We start from the raw sequence: 21,576 nt of genomic DNA on the forward strand, positions 1-21,576 counted from the left end.
TGAGCCGCACAGTCAACAGATGGCGCTGCATATGTATCACCGCAGAGCTTTTTAAGCGAAATGCACTCGCTAAGCTGGGAAGGTGTCCTCGCTAAGGGCCACATACTATACGGTGTGACCAGGGCCGCCGCACTAATATATACCAAGGGGTCCGATTAAACTAACAAACAAACAAAATACCAAAAATATCGCAATTATTTATAATTTAAATTTTATAAATTTGAATAAATTTTATAAATAAAAAAAAAATAAATTCAGTGCAAGCCAGTTTATCAGATATAAGTGCTTAACAAATTCCACAATGAATAAACAAAATCTCTCAATTTTGTTAACAGCAACTGTTAGCAGATATCCAAAATATCGATATGCAGACATTCCGCAAGCAGTAACATTACGATGTAAGTATCGATATTGGATATTGTGATAAACAGCTCACATCCCTAGACTCAAAAAAAGCGACGAAGGGTTATTGTTATTTTTTCTGTGAATTTTTTGTGAAGTGAATTTTTACATTTGAACAAGTGAATCGCGATTATTGTTTTATCCGCAACGAGAAAACAAATCGAATCGAATCGAATTCGCGGCCAGAGAATAAAGGCAGCACCGCACCGAGGATAAAACAAACAAGAATTGATTTGTTTGTCCGGCCATATCAGTGTGTGTGTGACAAGGGCTCGCCAGTGTGTGCGTGTGTCCGTGCGTGCTTTTTTTCTCCCGAGTGCCGCCAAGTGAAATATGTAATTGCACGCCACTGCAGTCGCAGCCACACAAGTCCAATCCTGATCTACGAAACAGCGAAGCGAGGCTGCCAAACGCAGTGAGCAGAACCGTTAAACAAATGACACTCTGCCGATACAGCGAAGTAAAAATCAATAATTAGAGCAAAAAGGTATGCAGTAGCCAGAAAAGAACGGAACCCAACGGTACATATACGCGCTCATGCACACATCTGCAGCTGTGTATGTGCCGTTGTCGCGTATCGCATTAATGCAAATAAAAAGGCAAACGACGAAAGTCAATAGATTTTATAGGTATTGTGTCCCGAAATAGGAGCGATTCCCCCCGGTAAGTGCCGCAAAACGGCATAATAGGTGGAGCACAGTGGATAGTGGATAAGGGGTGTTACGTAGCTACATAGCAAAAACCAAAAAAAAAAAAACCAAAACACAAACACCCCTCCGCCTTTCGATTCAATTGGCATTTCACTCTCTTGGACGAAACAAACAAACCAAGAACAAGCTGTAGGCCAATAAGTTCGCATCCATTCTTGCAGGGAGTCGCAAAAGTGGCTCACTGATTCAAATTCAGATTTAGGTTCAGATTCAGATTCATTCAGACTGCGTGACTTGTAGAGGAGGAACGAGAGATACGATGCGTTGCGATGCGATGACTGCATCTGACCATGTGCAATTACCTAATGTGGCACAGAGTTTAGTGCATAGAGCAGATAGTAAGGTGCCTGCATAAGCTGTATACTGTGTGTAGTGCACTTTTGGCCAGCCAGTCGATGGCTATGGGCCCGATTGGCCAATTCACGAGAGCGTGGGTGTACGAAAATCGATAGAATCGTGTAACTTAGGCATACAAGTACGTATGTTTAATGTTGCATGCATGTGGAATGTATGTATGCATGCCAATAATCATGCATATAAGCAGTTTTCTAGTTTCAAGAGTCGAGATTGTTTGCGATGTCTTAATTTCTTGCAGTTCCGACCCAATCATTTGCCTTGAGTTTCGAGTACATGATCTAATTTGATTTTTGCATACCGTAAACTGATAGATACTTAGTACATACTACATTGTATGCCTAAGCCCTATGAACTGCATTTTACATGAACACGAAAAATTAAACCAAATCCAATTGGAAAGAGGGGAGAAATACTTGTTAAACTTACATATGCTCAAGTGGGACTAGATTCGTAGCCTTGATTTGATTAATAGACTAATTATTAGCATTGAATTTTATGTTGTTAACAAAGAGCTTCTGCTTCAGTTCATATCGGTTTGATGTTACTTTTCTGAATATTGGTAGTTCATCATCATACTCCTATATAAATCATATATCATAAATCACCAATAGCACAACAGATTTCACCAAGATATATAAAGTACGTGAAATTCGATTCCAGAGTCATGTTAAAGAGCGCAAATAACAATTCTCCCCAGCACGTAAGTAGACGAAAATCGTCATTAAAAATTAGTTTTCTTTATAACTTATGTGATTGCTTATGTGATGTTTATGTGTATGTACTCGTACTTGTACGAATTCTCCAACACAGCTTGCATGTTAAGTTTACGCCAAATTGCATATTGTACATTTACTTTGAATCGGTTGATTTTATGACTTTATTCTTAAGACCTCTACTTTAGTCAGACATTTTAAGGCAGTCTAACAAAGTAAGGAAATTACCTGCAATACACTCATTGATATACCTACTATTTAAAAGTGATAAAACTGAGATCGTAGGCACCTGTTTAATGGTGTTCCATGGTAATAAGACTGCATATTGGTTAAATAGTGTCATGGTTCAGTTTGATTTTGCAGGAGAATCCTATGCTTAAAAGTAAATGTATTATTATACAATATAGCATGAAATTAGGCGTAGTTATGTGGAAATATTATACTATATATGGCATGATTTGCTGTTTTAGGCCAAGTTTTGTGTTTTTGTAACACCTTTTTTAAATAGCAATGGTAGGTAATTTTATACCTTGTTTTCCTATAGATCCTTCAAAGTTTCTACATTTTTTTTTTTGCTATGAATCACAACACAACATGAAAAACTATAGTCCATCTAAATTATTTAAGGAATTTGCTATTGTTCTTTTTTTAATGTGATTGTTTAAAGTGAAAGAACTGATCATAATTTAACAACGAAATTATGCTTGATGTTGTACTTGATGTTCATTAGTACTTGAAGCTGGCCGGTCCTATTATACTAGACATTTACAATTTTCGCCATCACTTGTCCGACAAATGACACTCAACACACAGGTGCGGTGTTATATAAATATGTTGTAATGAATTCGAAATGGTCAGAACAACGAAAACATAAGAGGATATTTCTCGAGCCTAACGAGTTTCCGATTGTTTCACTTGTTTATTTCGGGCTTTGTTCACAACACACTTTGGGCATTTCGCATTTATTGTTTCCTACTTTGGGCAGACTACGAGTATATCTGCTTTTTCACCCACATTCAGTTTTCAGTTCTGGTTAGGAAAAACTTAGTTGATCGGGCGCATGCTCTGTTGGTAGTTTCAGTTATTGAAATTATATTTTTTTAACATTTTGCGACAGACTTAATTGTCAGTTCTATGAGCTGTCCTTTTAGCCACCTATGCGCACATAAATAACCTACGAGACTGCGGGCGCCAATTGCTCCAAACTTTGACCATAAATATAATTTCTTCGAACTGAGTGATTCTGCAAATGTGTATCGTATGTCCCGGAGTCTTAGTATATGTACACGCACACATTTTCGCAACATATTTATTTTAAAATGTTGCTGTTGATTACTGCAGATTTTGATACGCCAATGCAACTCATGCATCTCTGAGTTTGTGCTGCAGCTGCTGCAGCAATAACCGCTCCACCGGCATCCAAATTTTAATGTAATTTCGTTCATGCAGTGGGGTTGGTAATGCCTTTCTGACATTTTGACTTCATTAATTCAACGAAATCTGCTTTCTGGCCGTCTGCGAAAGTTTTATCAGCACCAAAGCATCTCGATTTTCGACATGCACCGTGCTTTTTGTTGAATTTCAAAACAAGTGACACATGCCACTAAAGCAAGGTTGATGTCCTTCGATTAGAACAGGCCCCCTTTAAAAGGTGGTTTTCAAAATCCATTAAATTTTCGACTCATAAAATATGCCTAGCACTACATATTAGGTATTTTTTAATGGCAGTACGGGTAAAGGTAAACGAGCAAATCAAACCAATTCCCCAAAATCTGGAGACCTTTCCAACCCAGCTCTTTGAAGTATCCCCGAATGCTTTGCACTGAAACGGACTGCCACATGCGCCTTCCCTTTAAAAGGGTATATAAATATCGAGCTCTTCGAAATCGCAGCTAGTCGCGCAAATTATCTGCACACTTACAAACTTGTGTTTTTACACATGTATGTACATTTTTAAAATTTTTTTTTCATAATTGCAGTTCCTTCTACAAAATTAGCTGCAGTTGGCTTTTGTCGTTGTCAGATAAATGTCAGTGCTTAGCCGGGAAACTCGAAATTTATCAGTCGCTGGGTTGTAGACGGTCTTGAATGTCATATCGTTGCTCGCTGCTCAGTTTTATTGCATCGAAAATAGCAGTGAAAGGTGGACCAATAATGTATCCAGTGTCCTATAAACCAGGGCGTGCGTGCTACAAATCATGCCACCATGCAATGCGCGTAGCGAGATCCTCAATTTATTACCAACGTCAACAGTTTTATGCCGCTTCTAGTTATGCAGGCAAAAGGTCACGATTATTTGTTAAGCGGCGATTTACGTTCCCATCATTGCCTTGCAATGTAAGTAAATTCAGTCCAACCAAACTGTTTCAGTTTGAACAGAACTGGCGTACTCGCACTGTAGGAAAGATACAATGTGTAGTATAATTTGTATGCCTATTTAGCCGTAAGCCCACAAAAATACACCAACATATTAATCGAGCAAAATGTGTGAGAATATTGTTCTAACTAAACATATTGTTGTGCTATTGTATTACAAACGTCTTGCTATAACTGTCTATATGGTATCGATGTTGTTGTGCGTAATATTAAACAAAGCGTTGTGTGTATGTATGTACCATGATTGGTCTTTAAGTCATGTTGGTGCTTTCTAGAAGTGAATAATTCGGCAATATATGGTAATATCAAACAAACAAAAAGAGCCCTTTGCCTGTGAATGGTACTTTCATTGGTGCCATAAAAAGCAAGTCCTCTAGAAAACGCGAATTACTACATGCCTACACACAAAACGGGTCCTTAAAATGAAGTTTGAATGCTTTTCGTTGTACTGTACAGTGTTAAAAGTAAATGCCTAAGCACTCTTGATTTCACTATTAATGCATACGTATCCATAGCCGGTGAGTGCAACATCTGATATCAACATGAATGGCTATAACCGGAAAATGCCACAAAAAAGGTGCTATGAGATGCCAAAATATGCCGGTAAGTCCCTCTCCTAGCACTAGGATATGCCCATTGGGACGGGCATGTCCCATTGCTAGATCAAATGCGAAAAGTGTCCACTGATCCCCAAACGCAATTTCGTTTCAGCAGATCCAAAAAAGAAAATGTGCAAAGAGCGCATTCCGCAGCCGAAGAACACGGTGGCAATGCTGAATGAGCTAAGACATGGACTGATTTACAAATTGGAGTCACAGACTGGTCCGGTACACGCACCTCTTTTTACGATATCCGTGGAGGTAAGATATGTTTGACTCAATCGATGATCTCTGAGCGGTTTCGCTGAAACGAAATCCCCTGAAATGTGGCATGTGGCACACACGTCCTGTGTGGCTGCATGGTGCAACGACTTGTGGGTTGCCGATTAATCCGCAAATCTTTCGCTTTGAGGAAATATTTAAGAAATAAAGAATGCGATCCCTAATTCTCGAATTTCATTCACAGGTCGATGGACAGAAATACTTGGGCCAGGGCCGCAGTAAAAAAGTTGCACGCATCGAAGCAGCAGCAACTGCACTGCGCAGCTTCATACAGTTTAAGGATGGAGCAGTTTTGTCGCCTCTGAAGCCGGCGGGCAACTTGGACTTTACCAGCGATGAACATCTTGAAAATGGTATTGAAAATTTGTCCAATGATAAATTGGTCGAGATCATTGTGACGTTGATGTTGACTGAAAAGATATCCAACCTTACCTCGCTTGAACAACCCACGTTGCGTCATCAAATGTTTTGCATGAGTCAGAGCAAGTATTAGTGTTTTTTTCCTCTTTTGTTGATTATTTTAATTTATTATTTTTATTTATTTATTTATTAACTTAATTATTATAGCTATAATTATTAACTATGTTGGTTGACAATTGCATTGTATCTTAATCATATAGGGTAATGGTCTGAATTATTTATGTGATTATTATGTACATTTGTATTTTGGTTTTTAGATTTTATGGTATAATTCTGTTTTTTTGAGAAAGAGTAGGATTTTTTGTATGTTATCTGGGTTGCTAAGAAGGTTTAGAGGGTTATTATTATTAAGTATGGCTTGTTTGGCTGGTAGGAGGGATGGGCATGAGATTAGAATATGGTTTATTGAAACATCAGCTTGGCAATACGGGCAATTTGGTATAGAATTTGGGTTTTAGGTAGTGTTGGTGGGTTATTTTTGTGTGTCCTTTACTCACATAGTGCTTTCTTTATTCACAAACCACCAGAGTCTTTTAGCTATTATTTTATGTAGCGTTTTTCCTATACAGCAGTTGAGGGAAATGGGTCGGTAAGATGAGGTTTTAGTTTTGTCGGTGTTCGGCTTGAGGATTGGGATGATTAGACTTGTTTTGAAAGTTTGTGGTATGTTACGTTGGTGGTTGGTGTTACGTAGTGGTAATATTATCATTTGATATGAAACTCTGTTAAGTCCTGGAGCAGATCCTTTTAATGTTTGGAGGGCTGGGATGAGTTCAAGGTATGTTATGTTTTCTTCTATGATTTGGGCAGTTGTTTCGGAACTCCTCTGTAAAGTTCCAGTCGCCGGAGAGGTCAGAAAAATGTTTCGCAAATATTTTATATGTTTTTTGATAAGAAGATTTTGGTTGATGCAAATCTAATCTCCGCGGAGGGTAAACGTCGACTGTGTTAATTTATTATTTAATATAATTTATTCTGGAACTTTATGCGTTTTGTGGCCTATGCACTTTAACTAAAAGTAAATAAAGTACTATGTGTGTTATGAACGTATTTTTACACAAATTCATGCCTACAGTCAAAGATGTCCCCATTCATCTAATAGCAATGTTTTGGCCCAATATCCAATAATAAGGGTCATGTCTACAAGGAGTGCGCAGTCCTTGGAAAAAATCGTCTGTCAATGGAGCACACAGTCAATTGTTATCAATGATATAAAAAATGTGTATGTTTAAAGTGCCATAAGGTTCGCAATGTTAATTTTGGTATCGTTTGTATTATTTGTATAAAAGCACACACAGCTCATTTAAACTGAAGTTTTTATCGCTTATTATTTATTGCTTAATACTGAACCTAATTTCAGTAATTAGCTACTGAATCGGCCTTTAAAGGTCTCAGTGTAATTGAGCTGTAAGCGCCCTTTTTTCTTTTAATTAATGCGCCTTGTTCAGCATTACTTCCTTAACCCGTAACATACACACAATGTTGTAATAGAGAAAACAATTCTGGGCTTTTGCGCCGTACGCTGACTTAAATTGATTTTTAGTGGTTGATCTCTACGTTTTCATAAGTTATTTGTGTTTCTTGTTTATGCTTTCCCTTGCATTTGTCTGATATGGCTGGAAAACACTATTGCGTCTGAAATAAGTTTAAAAAACTAAGACATAGCTTCAGGATGACGAGCAGTCAACTATCCCCTTCTAATTTTGTTTTATATTTCTAGATGTCAGCAAAAGTGCTATTACTGTTGACGGTCAGAAGAAGGTTCCAGATAAGGGTCCTGTCATGCTCCTCTACGAATTATTTAATGACGTTAATTTTGAATGCATTAATATTGATGGTGCTCAGAACAATTGTCGCTTCAAAATGACTGTTACAATCAACGAAAAGAAGTTCGATGGAACAGGTATGTAGTTGAATTATCTCGTAGATACCAACGCATATGCTAATGTGTAAATCAATTTTTCTCAAGGTCCTTCCAAAAAAACGGCGAAAAATGCGGCAGCTAAAGCGGCACTTGCTTCGTTGTGTAATATTTCCTACAGTCCAATGGTGGTGCCACAAAAGAACGTGCCCCTTCCAATCGACGACAAGTCGTCATCGATGGAGTTGCCTCAGATACACGCGGATACGATTGGACGACTGGTTTTGGAAAAGTTCATGGAAGTAATTAAGGGTCAGGAGGCTTACTCTCGTCGAAAGGTATTAGCGGGCATTGTAATGACTGAAAACATGAATTTTTGTGAAGCCAAAGTAAGTTCGTCGTTAGCCAAGCATTGCGCAACCAATTATAATGCCAAACCTATCCTTGACCAGGTTATTTCAGTTTCGACGGGCACAAAGTGTGTCAGCGGTGAGCATATGAGTGTGAACGGAGCTGTCCTAAATGATTCCCATGCTGAAATAGTCTCCAGGCGTTGTCTTCTGAAATACTTATATGCACAGCTGGACCTTCAGTGCAATCAGGGTATAGTTGTTTGATGCATATGCTAAGTTCGTATTTACGTATACTAATATTACCATAGAACTTACATCTAAGAGTAATTCATAATTTAGTTCTTAAATGTTGATATTTAAAATGTACGGTTTGTCAGGAAGAATTAGCTGTACGTAAGAGCTAAAGTTCCTATTTTGTGCTCATTTACCATATACGAGCACTAAGTTATTTTTCTGTTTTTTTTTTACACATTAAACAAACACATTAAGCTAACTTATGTTTTCCCTGTCGATTCGTCGTAGAAGGTGTTTATACAAAATTACATTTTAAGGGCAAACTTAATCTTAAAAATAAACAATTTGTAAACATTATTTATCAAATCTAAGCACAAACATTAAGAGCATCGCATTTCCTTTATTTTAAACGGCATTTTCCTTACTTATTAAGTTGCTAACATTTGATTTGGTTAAATATCTAAATTGCAAACCAATTATTTAGTACCGAAGGGAAAGCTTTTATAGTTACATAGTTTCTTTTCATTTCAATGCCTGTGGCATGATTTGGACTCAGTGAACTCCCCAGACGCATTTAAAAAGAACCAAATGTTGTGGTCACGTGCTTTATTATTCTTAAGTCAAAACTCACCTATCGGAAACACAATTAATGATAGTTATTTTGACTTGGAAATAGGAGTGGGCATTTTAAGAAAATACCTTTGGCTCACAACAAAATCAAAACAAAATAAGTGTTAGTTGCATAATATTTTGCGATTGGCTTTTTGCTTTCCCAGATTCACTTGCATATTAAAACATGTTTCGCATTGCTTTGTTGGACTTCTTTTCATGTATACCTCTGCGTATTGGTGAAAAGAAAGAGATTTAAACATACAACTACTTAGTTTTACTTTAATTTATTACTCTTATTCAATTTTCTCCTAAATTTAGCCACAGCATATCAGTCGATTTTCGTGAGGAATACTGATGGGCAATACCCTTATAAACTAAAATCCGGGGTACATTTCCATTTGTATATAAATACAGCACCTTGTGGGGATGCACGGATATTTAGTCCTCACGAAAACGACACTGGTGTTGATAAACATCCAAATAGGTTGGTACAAAATACATTCTATTTATACTCGATAATTTTATATAAAGAATACTTTCTCAACTTATTTACACATTTAAATTGTATTATTCAAGTAGAATTAAAATGATTTATATTTGTAAGCAATAAGAAACGACATTTCTGTGCGGGAAACTCATTGAGATCGCAAAAAAATATGTACAGTAGAATCCGGTTATAGCGACTTTCAAGGGACCGACGATTTTGCGTCGTTATACCCGGAAGACGCACTAACAGGAAGGTGGAAAACACAAATTTTTTTATTTAATTTATTTTATGGTTGCCATGCTCGTAATATGTTTTAACAAAAAACAAATTCATTTTTTACTCACACAAAAATTTTAATTTAATAACATGGGCTTTTCAAAGGCTCACCGGCTTCCAAGCGCCGAATAATTTGCATTTTTTCTTCGACGGAGAAGCAATTTCGTTTTAAAGACATTTTGTGGGCCTAATGCACAAGTGTCGAGCTTAAACTGAATGAGCTTATCATGTGTATTTAGTGCTGTAACTCACATTTGGCGAATTTACGCATTAAGTTTTATTGGAAATGAGCAGAAAAAATATAGGCATAAATAATTACTGTAAAGTATTGTTAATATTTTTCTGTATATATTTTTTTTTTTGGCACGTCGCAATATCCTGCTGAATTATAAAAAAAATCTCGTCGGTATAAGCGGTTTGTCGCTAAAAGCGGAGACGTACTAACCGGAGGTCCTTTCATATAACTTTGTATGGGGACCAACCAAGCCATCGAGTTTCCGTCGCAATAACCGGACTGACGCTGTAAGCGGAGTCGTTATAACCGGATTCTACTGTACTTGCATAAAAAAAATTTATCTGTATAATATGTACAATTGCGTGCTTAAAAGTGCCACAAGTTACTATTAATGAAATTGCGATATTTGTAAATTATTTCTTTTTTATTTTTGGATGCAAGCATAAGCCGAAAGAAGTATAAACTTCTAAAAGCGCTATATCGCACATTTTCATTTACATTTGTGGCATATGCTGCACGAAATTGTGTATATTAGATATTAGAACTATCAGTTTGAACATAAGCATGAATGTATATCAGGTATTTTAAAGCTTTTACTCTTTGTGTTGAGTATGGTTAAAAATGTATTTACCACCGGGGCTTATATTCGCCATTCGTTGTCTGTATGTCTGTAATGACTCAGTCAAATGTAAGTTCTGCTTAAAGGTAGCAAGAATATACAAAACATGGGTATCTCCCAATTTTTCTTTAAATATGTATTTGTATGCCCTTGCAAAAGTTTTAAAACGCAGAGAGGAGACATCTCCGCTATTAAAAATTATTGCAAAGTCTACATATATGAATATGTCCGTGTACAAACTTCGGCGCTCCGAAGATTCCCTTCTTGTTTTCCAAAATCGTTTTGAGTAGCAGGTCGACATAGGTTAAGCATACAAATCCTATACCATTTAAATCAGATTTTATAGGTGCCGGTCTGAGGTACATGAAGTATATGTGATGGAAATTAATCTTAATGATAAGACTTGCCACTCCCTACCACATAATAAAGTAATTCATACCCTGTTTTGTTTCCAGTATTACTTGGCATGTTTTAACGTAGTTTTTGAACAAGCTAATAATTATATTTTTCATATTCATATATTATAATGCCGACAACGAATCATACATGAAATAATCATCAATCAACAGAAAAGCTCGTGGCCAGCTGCGCACCAAAATCGAGTCCGGTGAGGGAACAATTCCAGTGAAAAGCAGTGATGGAATACAAACGTGGGATGGCGTTTTGCAGGTAACCCAGTTGGGCGGATTCTATTAAATCGTGGTAAACCATTAAATACAACATTCATGACTTTTGTGTAGGGCCAACGCCTGCTGACAATGTCGTGCTCGGATAAAATTGCACGTTGGAACATCGTGGGTATACAAGGCTCCCTATTGTCTTCCATAATTGAACCGGTGTACCTGCATTCGATTGTGCTGGGCAGTCTGTTGCACCCGGAGCACATGTACCGCGCAGTGTGCGGCCGAATCGAGAAGTCCATTCAAGGCCTGCCACCGCCGTACCATCTGAACAAGCCGCGCCTAGCACTAGTCACTTCGGCAGAGCCGCGAAATCAGGCCAAGGCTCCCAACTTCGGGATCAATTGGACCATTGGGGACACCGAGTTGGAGGTGGTGAACTCGTTAACTGGCCGAACCATTGTCGGCCAAGTGTCTCGCATCACAAAGCAGGCGTTTTTTGTTAAGTATGGATTTTTAATGGCTAACTTACCCGGTATTTTAGTCCGCAAAGTAACTACAGACTATGGGCAAACCAAAGCAAACGTTAAGGACTATCAGGTGAGTGTTGTGCACAATCTTTTTGAGGAAATGCATCAAATTGTTTGCCATCGTTTCTTGTAGATCGCAAAGCTAGAATTGTTTTCTGCATTCAAGCGAGAAGACCTTGGCAGCTGGCTGAAGAAACCCATTGAACAAGATGAGTTCGGTCTTGCCGAATGACTGCACTCAGCACTATTATATAATTTAAAAAAAGACAAAAGTAACGGCAAGCAATTAATAGAGTTAGACGACATAGATTTTATGACAAATTCTTATATAGAATGCAAATTAAATTGGGTGCAAAAACATCGCTATGATATACTACTTCATATGATTGCGAACCTGCCAACCTTGCGTACCCATTGCAACAGCAAGCACAAAGATGCTTATGCTCGAAATATAATGAATTGTTGAAAAAATAAGAATTGTTTTGTTTTACTTTTTTTTAAATGAATGAATTACACTGTCGAAACTTTCAAGTGAATTGTGTCCTTCGTTTTCCGTATTTTAGAAAAATATGGTAATAAATAATGTTACGAAACAGTTGAAAGATATATATAAAAGCAACAAGTAAACTCAATAAATAACAATAATCCAAACAATCTAGAATTCGTTCTATTATCGATTAAGCAATGTATTTTGTTAAGTAATGTTATTTGCAACGACATAATAATTATAATAAAGTCACGCTTAAAATAAGCATAAGAACATTTTAGGTGAATCTGCGTTAATTTCACGTACTTTTCTTCAGATCAGATATAAACCTAAGCTTTAATCGATTTTTAATGAATAAAACTGTGTTCTTGGTTGAAAAAGGTTATATATATATATAACAACATTTTATCAATTAAATTATGTAGATTTCTTTGAATATTAGTTGATACAAATCACATGCAAGCGAAAGCAGATAAGAATATATTAGTTACCAACATTGTAGCATGATAAAGGCATTTGAACTATCTAAGTCTTATCATGAAGCTTGTATCGCCATTTTATATAATGTAGAAAGACATACTATATTAGTTGTGGTTACTTGTACATCATAATATTTTTTATTAAACTAACTTCCGCCTGAGTTCTTCCGGTTGGCTAACTTCTGGTTGTTCGTTCAATTTGAAATGGTAATTGTAAATGGTCAAATCAATAATTACTCTTCCAACATTATTTAACGTATTCCAATTCAAAACAAGGCGATTTGGTTCCTCTTTTAATGTGTACTTGAAATGCTACGATGAATAATCTAGTCAAATGTGGTATTCTAAAAAAGTCATAGTCTCTAACCATTCAGTTATGTGAAATAAATATTACGTTGAAGTTGCATAGAACACGAAAATGAAAAAGACTGCAAGACATTAGAGCAGCACAGCTTATTTCGTTGCAGTTTGTCCGAATCGTCTTAATCATGAAAATACTTACGACCTGGAAAATGTGTACCGATTTGTTTAGATATAATTTTTCATTTAAAGCCATTTATTTCTTTAACATCTAAGGTTCAACCGCTTATTAAGATTCTTCCAATGCCGTTTATTATTAACGAAACTTCTTCGGAGTTTTTTCCATTTTTTATTTTTCCACTCTTGCTTCATGATTGCTTCGCAACTTGTATCCTTCACTATCGACGAGAACTTTTATTATTATTGTGCTGATTATGTTTTAAATATAAAGAAAGATTTATTTTAAACTTGTTCATCTCGGCACGAAGTAGGCAATTTAATTTTACCAGCTGATACTGAATACAAATAAAATACAAAAACCATCAGGGCTTTTTAAATGTGAAATTATGATCTAAGTGGAGAGGACATTATTTATAATTTTCAATAGTGCTATTCTTTAAGTTACGTCGATAGCAAAAAATTAAATTATAGTTTTCCTCTGAGTTCAAAGTGATACAAGTACACTATTTATTTTTTCTTGCCCATGCTAAAAATATATTGGCATAGTATTCGTGAAAAAGACAAAAACTTGCGAGTTTTTCTCCATTGCTTGATTAAATAATAATATGACGATATAATTGACTTAAGTAATTTTTGCAAAAATACCGCGTATGATGGATAAACCAAAGTTGATCTTATATAAAATACTGTGATACTAAATTTTACTAGTACTTCCAGCATAGCTGCATTTTATCCATTCTTAAATATTCTATGATAAGCAGCAGCAGATAATAATCAATGACTATATAGGAAAACAAAAATTTTTAAATGGCATGCACCATGCTTGTCTACATTAGATTTTCAAATAAGAAATTTTACAAAGTAGATTAATACGTATGGAAAGGTGGGTATACCATTGGGGCTCCTCAAATATCATTTTTAATTGCGAAACAAAACAATAGGTTCTCGATGCAGCATACTTCAGTCAACTGATTTCTATTGCAAAAAAAGATAAAATATAAATTAAACTCTATAACACGTAGGCTAGTCGTCGGTATATTCAAGAACCAGCTAATAAACGTTCAACACGTATTAAAATACCTATCTAAGAACACAAAAATATAACTATGAGAATTTTTATTATACGTATGAGATTTTTTCAATTATACTTAGTTGGGAGAAAGATCCGATATATACAATAGAATGCTAGTCGAGTGCTCTACTCTTGTTATGGAATGGCTTTAACTATTCACCTACTAAGTTGGTTTGCCTATCGGTTCGCATACACATTATTTCATAATATAATTGAAACCTGTTTGGGAATAAATAGAAATAGAAATAGTAAATATCACAGTTTGAAATGGATATTGTACTTGCAAGTTTGACTTACATGAATAAGTATACAAAACAAAAGGTTGCTCAAATTGCAAAACACTTGGAAAGTATTTCTACATCTTCCAAACAAAAAGCAGTCCTGCAAACACACTTAGATGCTTATAGAACATGTCGGGTTTTATTATATCCCGCTAAACCAGTGATAAGAAGCCGCGTCGAGCCCCTACTACTATGATGTTCTAGACCAAAACCATATACCATATAGCATGAAGAAACTAATCCAGCGGTGCTGCAATTGTAGACGGGCAGCAATTTAACACAGATTATAATACCATTTGCAATTGTATGAATAGTCAGACTTGGTTAGCTCATATGCTTTACAATCCGTTCGGTGGCAACATCGATGGCAACACACTATCCATTTGAAGTTTTGGAAGTTGATGGACCGTAACCAAATAAATTATCTGAGACACAAAATGCTAATCATATTGCAGATCAAGCAGGGTGCACAAGATTGAATCTGGTTCGAACCATTCATTGTTGACTTTCTGGCTAAAAATGTTATAAAGCGACCACAAACATTATTTGGGCTTACCCATACCCATTAGGCATTGCTTACGCATATTTTACTAGGTTTGCGAAACGAATATAAAACTACCAAAGAAATAAACAGTATAATCATGCTAAATGGATTTCTATTTTCGAGCCAAAAACACATTTTTGTTATCATCAAATACTTATTTGATTCCCCCGAAACTTTAGTGGGTTTAGGAAATTAGCAATGCAGACATCCAAATATAGATGGCTTTTCTTTAGTTTATAAACAAGCCCGTATGTACCAGGAAATCAATGTATGCATAACTTAATATATAGAAATACACACTTATACGTAAAACTTTGTTCTTGAAAAAGATTAGTGCATATATCCACAAGATTTAAGCAAATAATAAACACCTAATATCTAAATACACAGAACAAACTTTAATAAAAACTAGGTTTACACTTCCTACACTTGAACTTCGCTTGTCCATGTTTCAAGAAATTCGCTTGGATAACGAATCAATAAAATTCCAAAATAGCAACAGTCTAGTCGGAAAATTACAAATTCTATTTGCAGCTTAAGAAATATTCTTTTAAACACTGAATACTTGCAAGAACGTCGAAATCAATTGCAGGCATCCAAAATTGCTCCTTTAGTTTTTAAAAAATCCGTATGTACCAGGAAATCAGTATATGCGTAGCTTAATACATATAAATACACACTTATACGTAAATCTTTGTTCAAAACTTGATCAAAATTTAGTGCAAATAGCCAGACGATTCAAATAATAGCGAGCAAAAGCATTGTTAACAGCATTTAAACATTGTTAAACATTTAAGTCGGCAAAAAGGAATGTATCAATAATTCAAACTTTTAAAATAGATTTTACGATGGCCTTTTTGTTTTATAATCGACTGTCAGCCAATAAAATGATCCCCACGTCATTGAAGACGAAACTTAAACCCTATAAGCCTATGAATATTTACACAATCGTTCGGTCTCCAACTAATGTAAATGAAATTTAATAAATTACCAATAATATATAGAGAACAAAACAGGCTACGATTATTTATTTACGAGCTATCATATTGAAACAGATTGATTGGGCATTCGATAGTTCAGATTACAATCGGGTTGGTCCATCCGTCGTTTGTAAGATATTGGAATATATTTGGATATAGGTAGGTATCGTACGTAGAGTCATTACAGTTATTTTTCAGTAAATGTAAGTACTTATACATGACATTGCATTGTATTGCTAATATCGATGGAATATTTTGTACTCTTATGTTTACTTATACATTAACTTACCTTTTGTAAGCGAAAAGAAAGAAAAATTAAATAAAATGTGTTAAATCTCCCACGATTTTTTGTTTTATATATTGGCAACTTTGAAACTTGTAGCTGGTTTCGTTTTACAAGGCTTATACATTTTTAGTTTATTTACGTAGCATAAGAATCCCTTGGACCAATCCACGCTGATGTAGTTATTTTCCGCGAAATGTATTCCGAGTGTTCATCTTGCATCTAAGCGGTGCAGCTAACTTGCCCGGTGAGTCCTCTGTTTCATAAGCCCTTCAAAGTGAACAGGAAACAATTGTAGATCCGAGGCGGCCTAGAGCGTTGATTTTCCACACAGCATGCAGGTTTCGTCGACAACGAACTTGTTGAATTTATTAAAACAGCCCGCTGCTAACGAAACCCGACTTCAGTGAGGATGCTTTGCAGTTGGTGCCCTCTTAAGTTGCAGTTGCAGTTGCAGTGGCAGTTGCAGTTATACACTATCGGCAACTGGCGCATAAATGGATTTCCTGCGGGAAAATAGAGAAAATTGTATGACTGTATACTTTGATGATCTCTGCCAACAGTTTATGTGAAGACCATTTGGGAAATCTGAATGTGCTAAAGGTGTGGACTCCGTTTCGCGATACGACGAAATACGACATACGAAATACAAAATATGCGCAGGTGCTGGCGGTTGTAAAGCAGCGACAAGCAAGAAAGTAAATAATTCACTTAAAAGCAAATAAAATGTAATTTACTTTTAACGGAAATGTGCTCAGGAGCAGGGAGGCGGAGGCACTTAATCCGGCAGCGTGGCAGTCATGCCTGTGTGCCGTATTGCTTATAAAATGCAGACAGTTCGGTTCATCCCGCCATCCTTGGGGCCAAAAAGCAGCAGAGGGCTACACAAATTGCACTGGAAACAAATTGGGACAGGGACTCAGTTTCGAAGCAGGGTTCCAGCTTAATTAAGTAGAAAATTAAAAGGTGTTTATACGAATCTGCGGGCTACGAACGAAATACGAGTATAGAAGTTTATTGAGCTAGGTAGCCCAGAGATTAATGTCAAAAACTTTGCTCAATTGCCACGGGCCAAACACACCGCACACTCACTAAATTTCTCTCATAGGAGCGTTTCCTTGGGAAATCCTATACAATGTGGATGCAACTGTAAGTCCAAAATAATCATAAGTAACCTCTTTAAAAGGCATATCGCAAATTCGATAGAGGCTGTCGTGCGTTTGCAAAAGGCGCCAAGAAAAGAACACCCGGGCGAAAGGATGGTGACGGTGACAATATTATGGCCAATGCAGACAGTCACGAAAGAGGCAACACATATTTGGCCCACGATGGTGCTGTTCAATTACCAACGGGCACAGATAGCGTCTATCTCGTCAACCCCTCGATGAACGAACTAATGCGAGCTATTCACAGTGCTTCCTCAATGGATTCACTTAAACGCGTCATTGTATCGCGACGCAGTGCCACGAGGAGTTTCCCTTTTCCCAGAACGTCCCATCTGCTGCCACCAACTAGCTTCCGCATGCGAAAAAGTGGCTCAAGTTGCCATCAAAGTGCAGGACTTACGCGAAGTGTACTGCACCGAAGACGGTCTTTTGATCATCAGTTGCATCAGCAACGAGTGAATGTGTCAGCTCAGCGGCTGTGGAAAGTGCACTCGGAGGGTAATTTGTTGGGGCCAAGGAAGCCGAATCAATCGGATTCGTCTGTGAATCTATGTGAATGCGCGGAGATGATCTCTAGAGAACTTTCGACCGAGGTGTTTAGGCCGGCACTGCCACTGAATAGGGGGAACTTGTGCTATTGGATTAGCTGGGCTCACCTGGTAATGGTGATTTCCTGCCTGCGCGGACTCTTGTGAACCAAAATTCAAGTACACAAGGCCTAAGCACTGCCCATTGGAGTCCATGTACTCGTAGAGCCCTTCGGCCTGCAGTGAAGTTGGTGCAATAAAGAATTCAGTTCTTACTGCGCACACCTTTCCCAATTAATCAGCCACATTAAACAGCAGCTAAGCACCCCAAAGTGAAGTGCTAGCACCCCAAACAGCACAGGCCTGCAACCCCAGGAACGAAATTGGCAAAATACAAGACATTTGCTTTCGGGGTATTTGCCTTGTCGTTTTCCTGATGACAGTTTTGTGGCGCAAAAGGCACATAAACACATTTGCCCGCCAGCAGGCGAGAGTGGCTTGTTTTCTCGGATTTCTAGTTGAAATCCGGACCAGCTAGTTGAAAAAGCTATATGCTCGAATCCGCCGGTCATACGTATCCGTGTCTGTTGGCCAGAGCGTGGTAATAACCAATTTTGCCAAGCGGCAACATCTTCATTCCCGTTCTGAGCACTCTGCAGTGCGAGCTATTAGGACTTTCAATGGTAATGGCAGCTAAACTGGATGAGGACAAATGTTGCAGTACGTTGCCCACACTCGCAAGGTATATCCAACCCCAGGACATGCAGGTTGAGCTCCAAGTATTCATACGCTTATTCGGCAGCGCACAATTGACTCACATCAACTGGTGTCACTGCGTCGTCTGTTATTTTGTGGTGCGAATAGGGTGTTTAGTTTTGATGGCTTTTGAAGTGAGCGCATAAATAGAACGAAAATGTAGCTCGCTGATTCGTGAATATGAATGTAAACCTCATGAGTTCGTATCCGTATCCGTATCTGCATATGTGTACGTATGTGCCATTTGATGGGTAGCTGTGTGTGCATGGTATTGGTACTCGGCAACAATAATAAAGTTTGCAACCAGCCACTTTGGATCTAATGCACTCAAAGTGCCATTAAAGGCTGGCCCTGGTCTCTATTGATCGGGGTGTTCTCTCGTTGTTCTCTCGGTAAAAAGTGACTAAATCGAATTATTGGACACAAAGTCAGATAGAACGGCGATGTTGCACTCGGCGAGCCACACGAGTATTTTTGTTTCGCTACAATAATAGCATAATAGAATTTTCAGTGCCTAATTATATTAAAACCGAGACAACCGCACCGAAGTTGGTTGAAGTCCACCAGCGACTGTTTAAAGCAACAAGTTGGTCCAACCATTGGCTACCATTGATCAAAAATATGTTCACCCTCTTTTTTGGGGTTCTATGGAACATGGAAACTTGTATAGTTGGTACTGATCGGTTTTCGGTTTACGGTTTTCGCATTAGCATATGCAAATCAGATTTTCTCATAAATGCCATTTGCGTCGATGCACGTACATGCGAAATTAAGATATTTCATGGAGATTTGTGTGGGGCGAGTGCTTTCTGCAGCTCAAGTAACTCTGATGAATGGGGCAAGTGGCAGGGTGTGTGGCAGGAAGACAGGAATACAGGAATACAGGAATACAATGCATCATTCGACGCACAGGTACTCAAAGTTGCACATGAAACATGCGGAACAAGAATGAAACTACATAAAGTTTATTGTACCTAATTTCATTTTATAATTTTTTGTTTTTGTTGCCATTCAGCGTGCAGCAACGGCGGTGGTGGTGGTGGCAACGGAAGTGAGTGCGGATGTTGTGAAACCTCTTTGTTGTGGCAAACACTTACGCACACCACCCAATGAAGCGGAAGTCGACAAATGTATCGTGTACTGTCACAGTCGCAGGAACAGTGTATATTTGCTGAGTGGGTAGAGTGTGTGGAGTGTGTTGGGTGTGTTGAGTGTGTTGAGTGTGGTATTGTAACACGCACATTTCCGGTGCTACCGTCTACTGTCGACGTCATCTGTTTGAGAATTTATCACTCGCTTTTGTTTCGACAGCCAAGTTGGCTTTTGCCTTGACAGTCGAAAATGTCCTAAAATGGGTCCTTTCTGTCCTGCCACCCGCCTTCGCCCAGAAAAGCCTTATCTCCTCGCAGTGAGGGGACTCTGCGATCCTTGGGCTATATCTGGTATGTACCTGCTTCGCTTCTGGGCAGCAGGGAGTCTCTGAAGCGAGTATCCAAGCTGTGCGTGGAAAACGAACCGTGTTAGGCGATCCCATGCCCAGTTGAGCCACAGATTGCCGATGGAGCCCACGGAAAGGGGATTGCCTTTGTATGGTGTACACCCAAATAAGTTGCTCCCTACCCACTCGACCCCGAACTGCCTCATCGCAGTGGCAAAATGCAGCCAGTAGACAGTAGACAGTAGAGAGTAGAGAGTAGAGAGGGTAGAAATCGCATTAAAGTTAGCCTATCCCCCTGATCGCACACAATTCCGCTCTGTATTCCAGCTCGAGCCCAAGCGATTGCCCACGGCTGCAACTCAAATGTGGTCCAATGGTCCAAGAGCACTGCCAAGGCAATAGACCATGACCGTGGACAAAAAGATATAGTTCGATGGCCGGATGGCCGTTTGTCTGACTGACTGCTTGGTTGGTTGGTTGCTGGTTGGTCGCTGTTCGCTGTTCGTTGTTCGTTGTTCGTTGGATGGCTGACTAACTAACTAACTAACTGACTGACTGGCGCTGTAATTGTGCTCCCATAGCAAGAAAGAACCCATGACATCCAGGAGTGGAAACATGGTCAGTGCCTGCTCATTGTGCCCAGTTCACAAAGCACCGCCTGACCGCTTGGCCGGCACAGTGGTCATACTCCACGAAGGTTAGCCCAGTAGTTTGATTTTCGAGTAGCAACATGAGTTAGGTTGCTTCATGTTTCCGAACGTTCCGAAGATATTTAGTCGGAGCCTGCTAAATATCATGTCAAATAAAAGGCTGATGAAAACAGCGTTTTCGAAAAGAGGCCATAACTGCAACCAACTTTTACATGAATTTTTCAAATTTGGTGAACTTCAAATTACGACATTTTCCGTCCAGTTTCTTAGGAGAATGTATCCCACCTGTTACGCCCTTTGGACCCTTCTAGTAGCCTGGCTTATAAGCACTTGTGATAAACACCTGTTACCATTTACCCCATAAACGGCATCTTGAGCAGTATCAACTGCTGTGTTTGAGCATTATAGTGCTGCATTGACTGTCGATTTCCCCATTTGGAACTAACTCTGAGCACATTTTCCACCACTTTTCGAACATCTTAAGAGGGTTTTTCTTACCGGCGATTGCTACGGGAAAGTACTGGGTAACTTGTTGACTTCCGTCCCTCCTTTGCGAACAGCTGGCAGTGCGAATGTTTCTAATATTATTGGCTCAAATAACTTACATAAAAGCACACGGAAGTTTTCCTATGCGTAGGAAAGAATATACGCCTCTCGAGGCATTTGATGCGGTTCACAAAAAAAAATGTTGGCAAATAAACACAATACTTTTTGTAAAGTAACTGGAAAAAAACTCGGTACGATTCA

The 21,576-nt window shown here is 38.1% G+C and overlaps 2 protein-coding genes across 8 annotated transcripts; both read left to right on the top strand.

The window, feature by feature from the left end:
- Positions 1–393: 393 nt before the first annotated feature.
- Positions 394–12,160, top strand: LOC6555682 (double-stranded RNA-specific editase Adar). Of its 7 annotated transcripts, none has more exons than XM_026981434.1 (12): positions 394–889; positions 2,033–2,169; positions 5,074–5,161; positions 5,273–5,418; positions 5,624–5,921; positions 7,580–7,762; positions 7,829–8,109; positions 8,173–8,323; positions 9,238–9,403; positions 11,106–11,205; positions 11,277–11,756; positions 11,820–12,160. In XM_026981434.1, the coding sequence occupies exons 2-12, from the start codon at positions 2,134–2,136 to the stop codon at positions 11,916–11,918; spliced, it is 2,028 nt and encodes a 675-aa protein (XP_026837235.1). In that variant the 5' UTR covers positions 394–889; positions 2,033–2,133; the 3' UTR covers positions 11,919–12,160. The 7 variants fall into 7 exon arrangements, with proteins under 7 accessions (XP_026837235.1, XP_015008801.1, XP_015008802.1 ...); XM_015153315.2 differs by having other exon boundaries at positions 2,081–2,169; XM_015153316.2 differs by having other exon boundaries at positions 2,130–2,169.
- A 5,203-nt stretch (positions 12,161–17,363) lies between these two features.
- Positions 17,364–18,257, top strand: LOC6555683. The gene is made up of 2 exons (XM_001982507.3): positions 17,364–17,441; positions 17,499–18,257. The coding sequence occupies exons 1-2, from the start codon at positions 17,428–17,430 to the stop codon at positions 18,151–18,153; spliced, it is 669 nt and encodes a 222-aa protein (XP_001982543.3). The 5' UTR covers positions 17,364–17,427; the 3' UTR covers positions 18,154–18,257.
- Positions 18,258–21,576: the final 3,319 nt, after the last annotated feature.

The sequence above is a fragment of the Drosophila erecta genome, unplaced genomic scaffold, assembly GCF_003286155.1.
Source record: "Drosophila erecta strain 14021-0224.00,06,07 unplaced genomic scaffold, DereRS2 tig00000126-arrow-pilon, whole genome shotgun sequence".
NCBI classification, from domain to species: Eukaryota; Metazoa; Arthropoda; class Insecta; order Diptera; family Drosophilidae; genus Drosophila; species Drosophila erecta.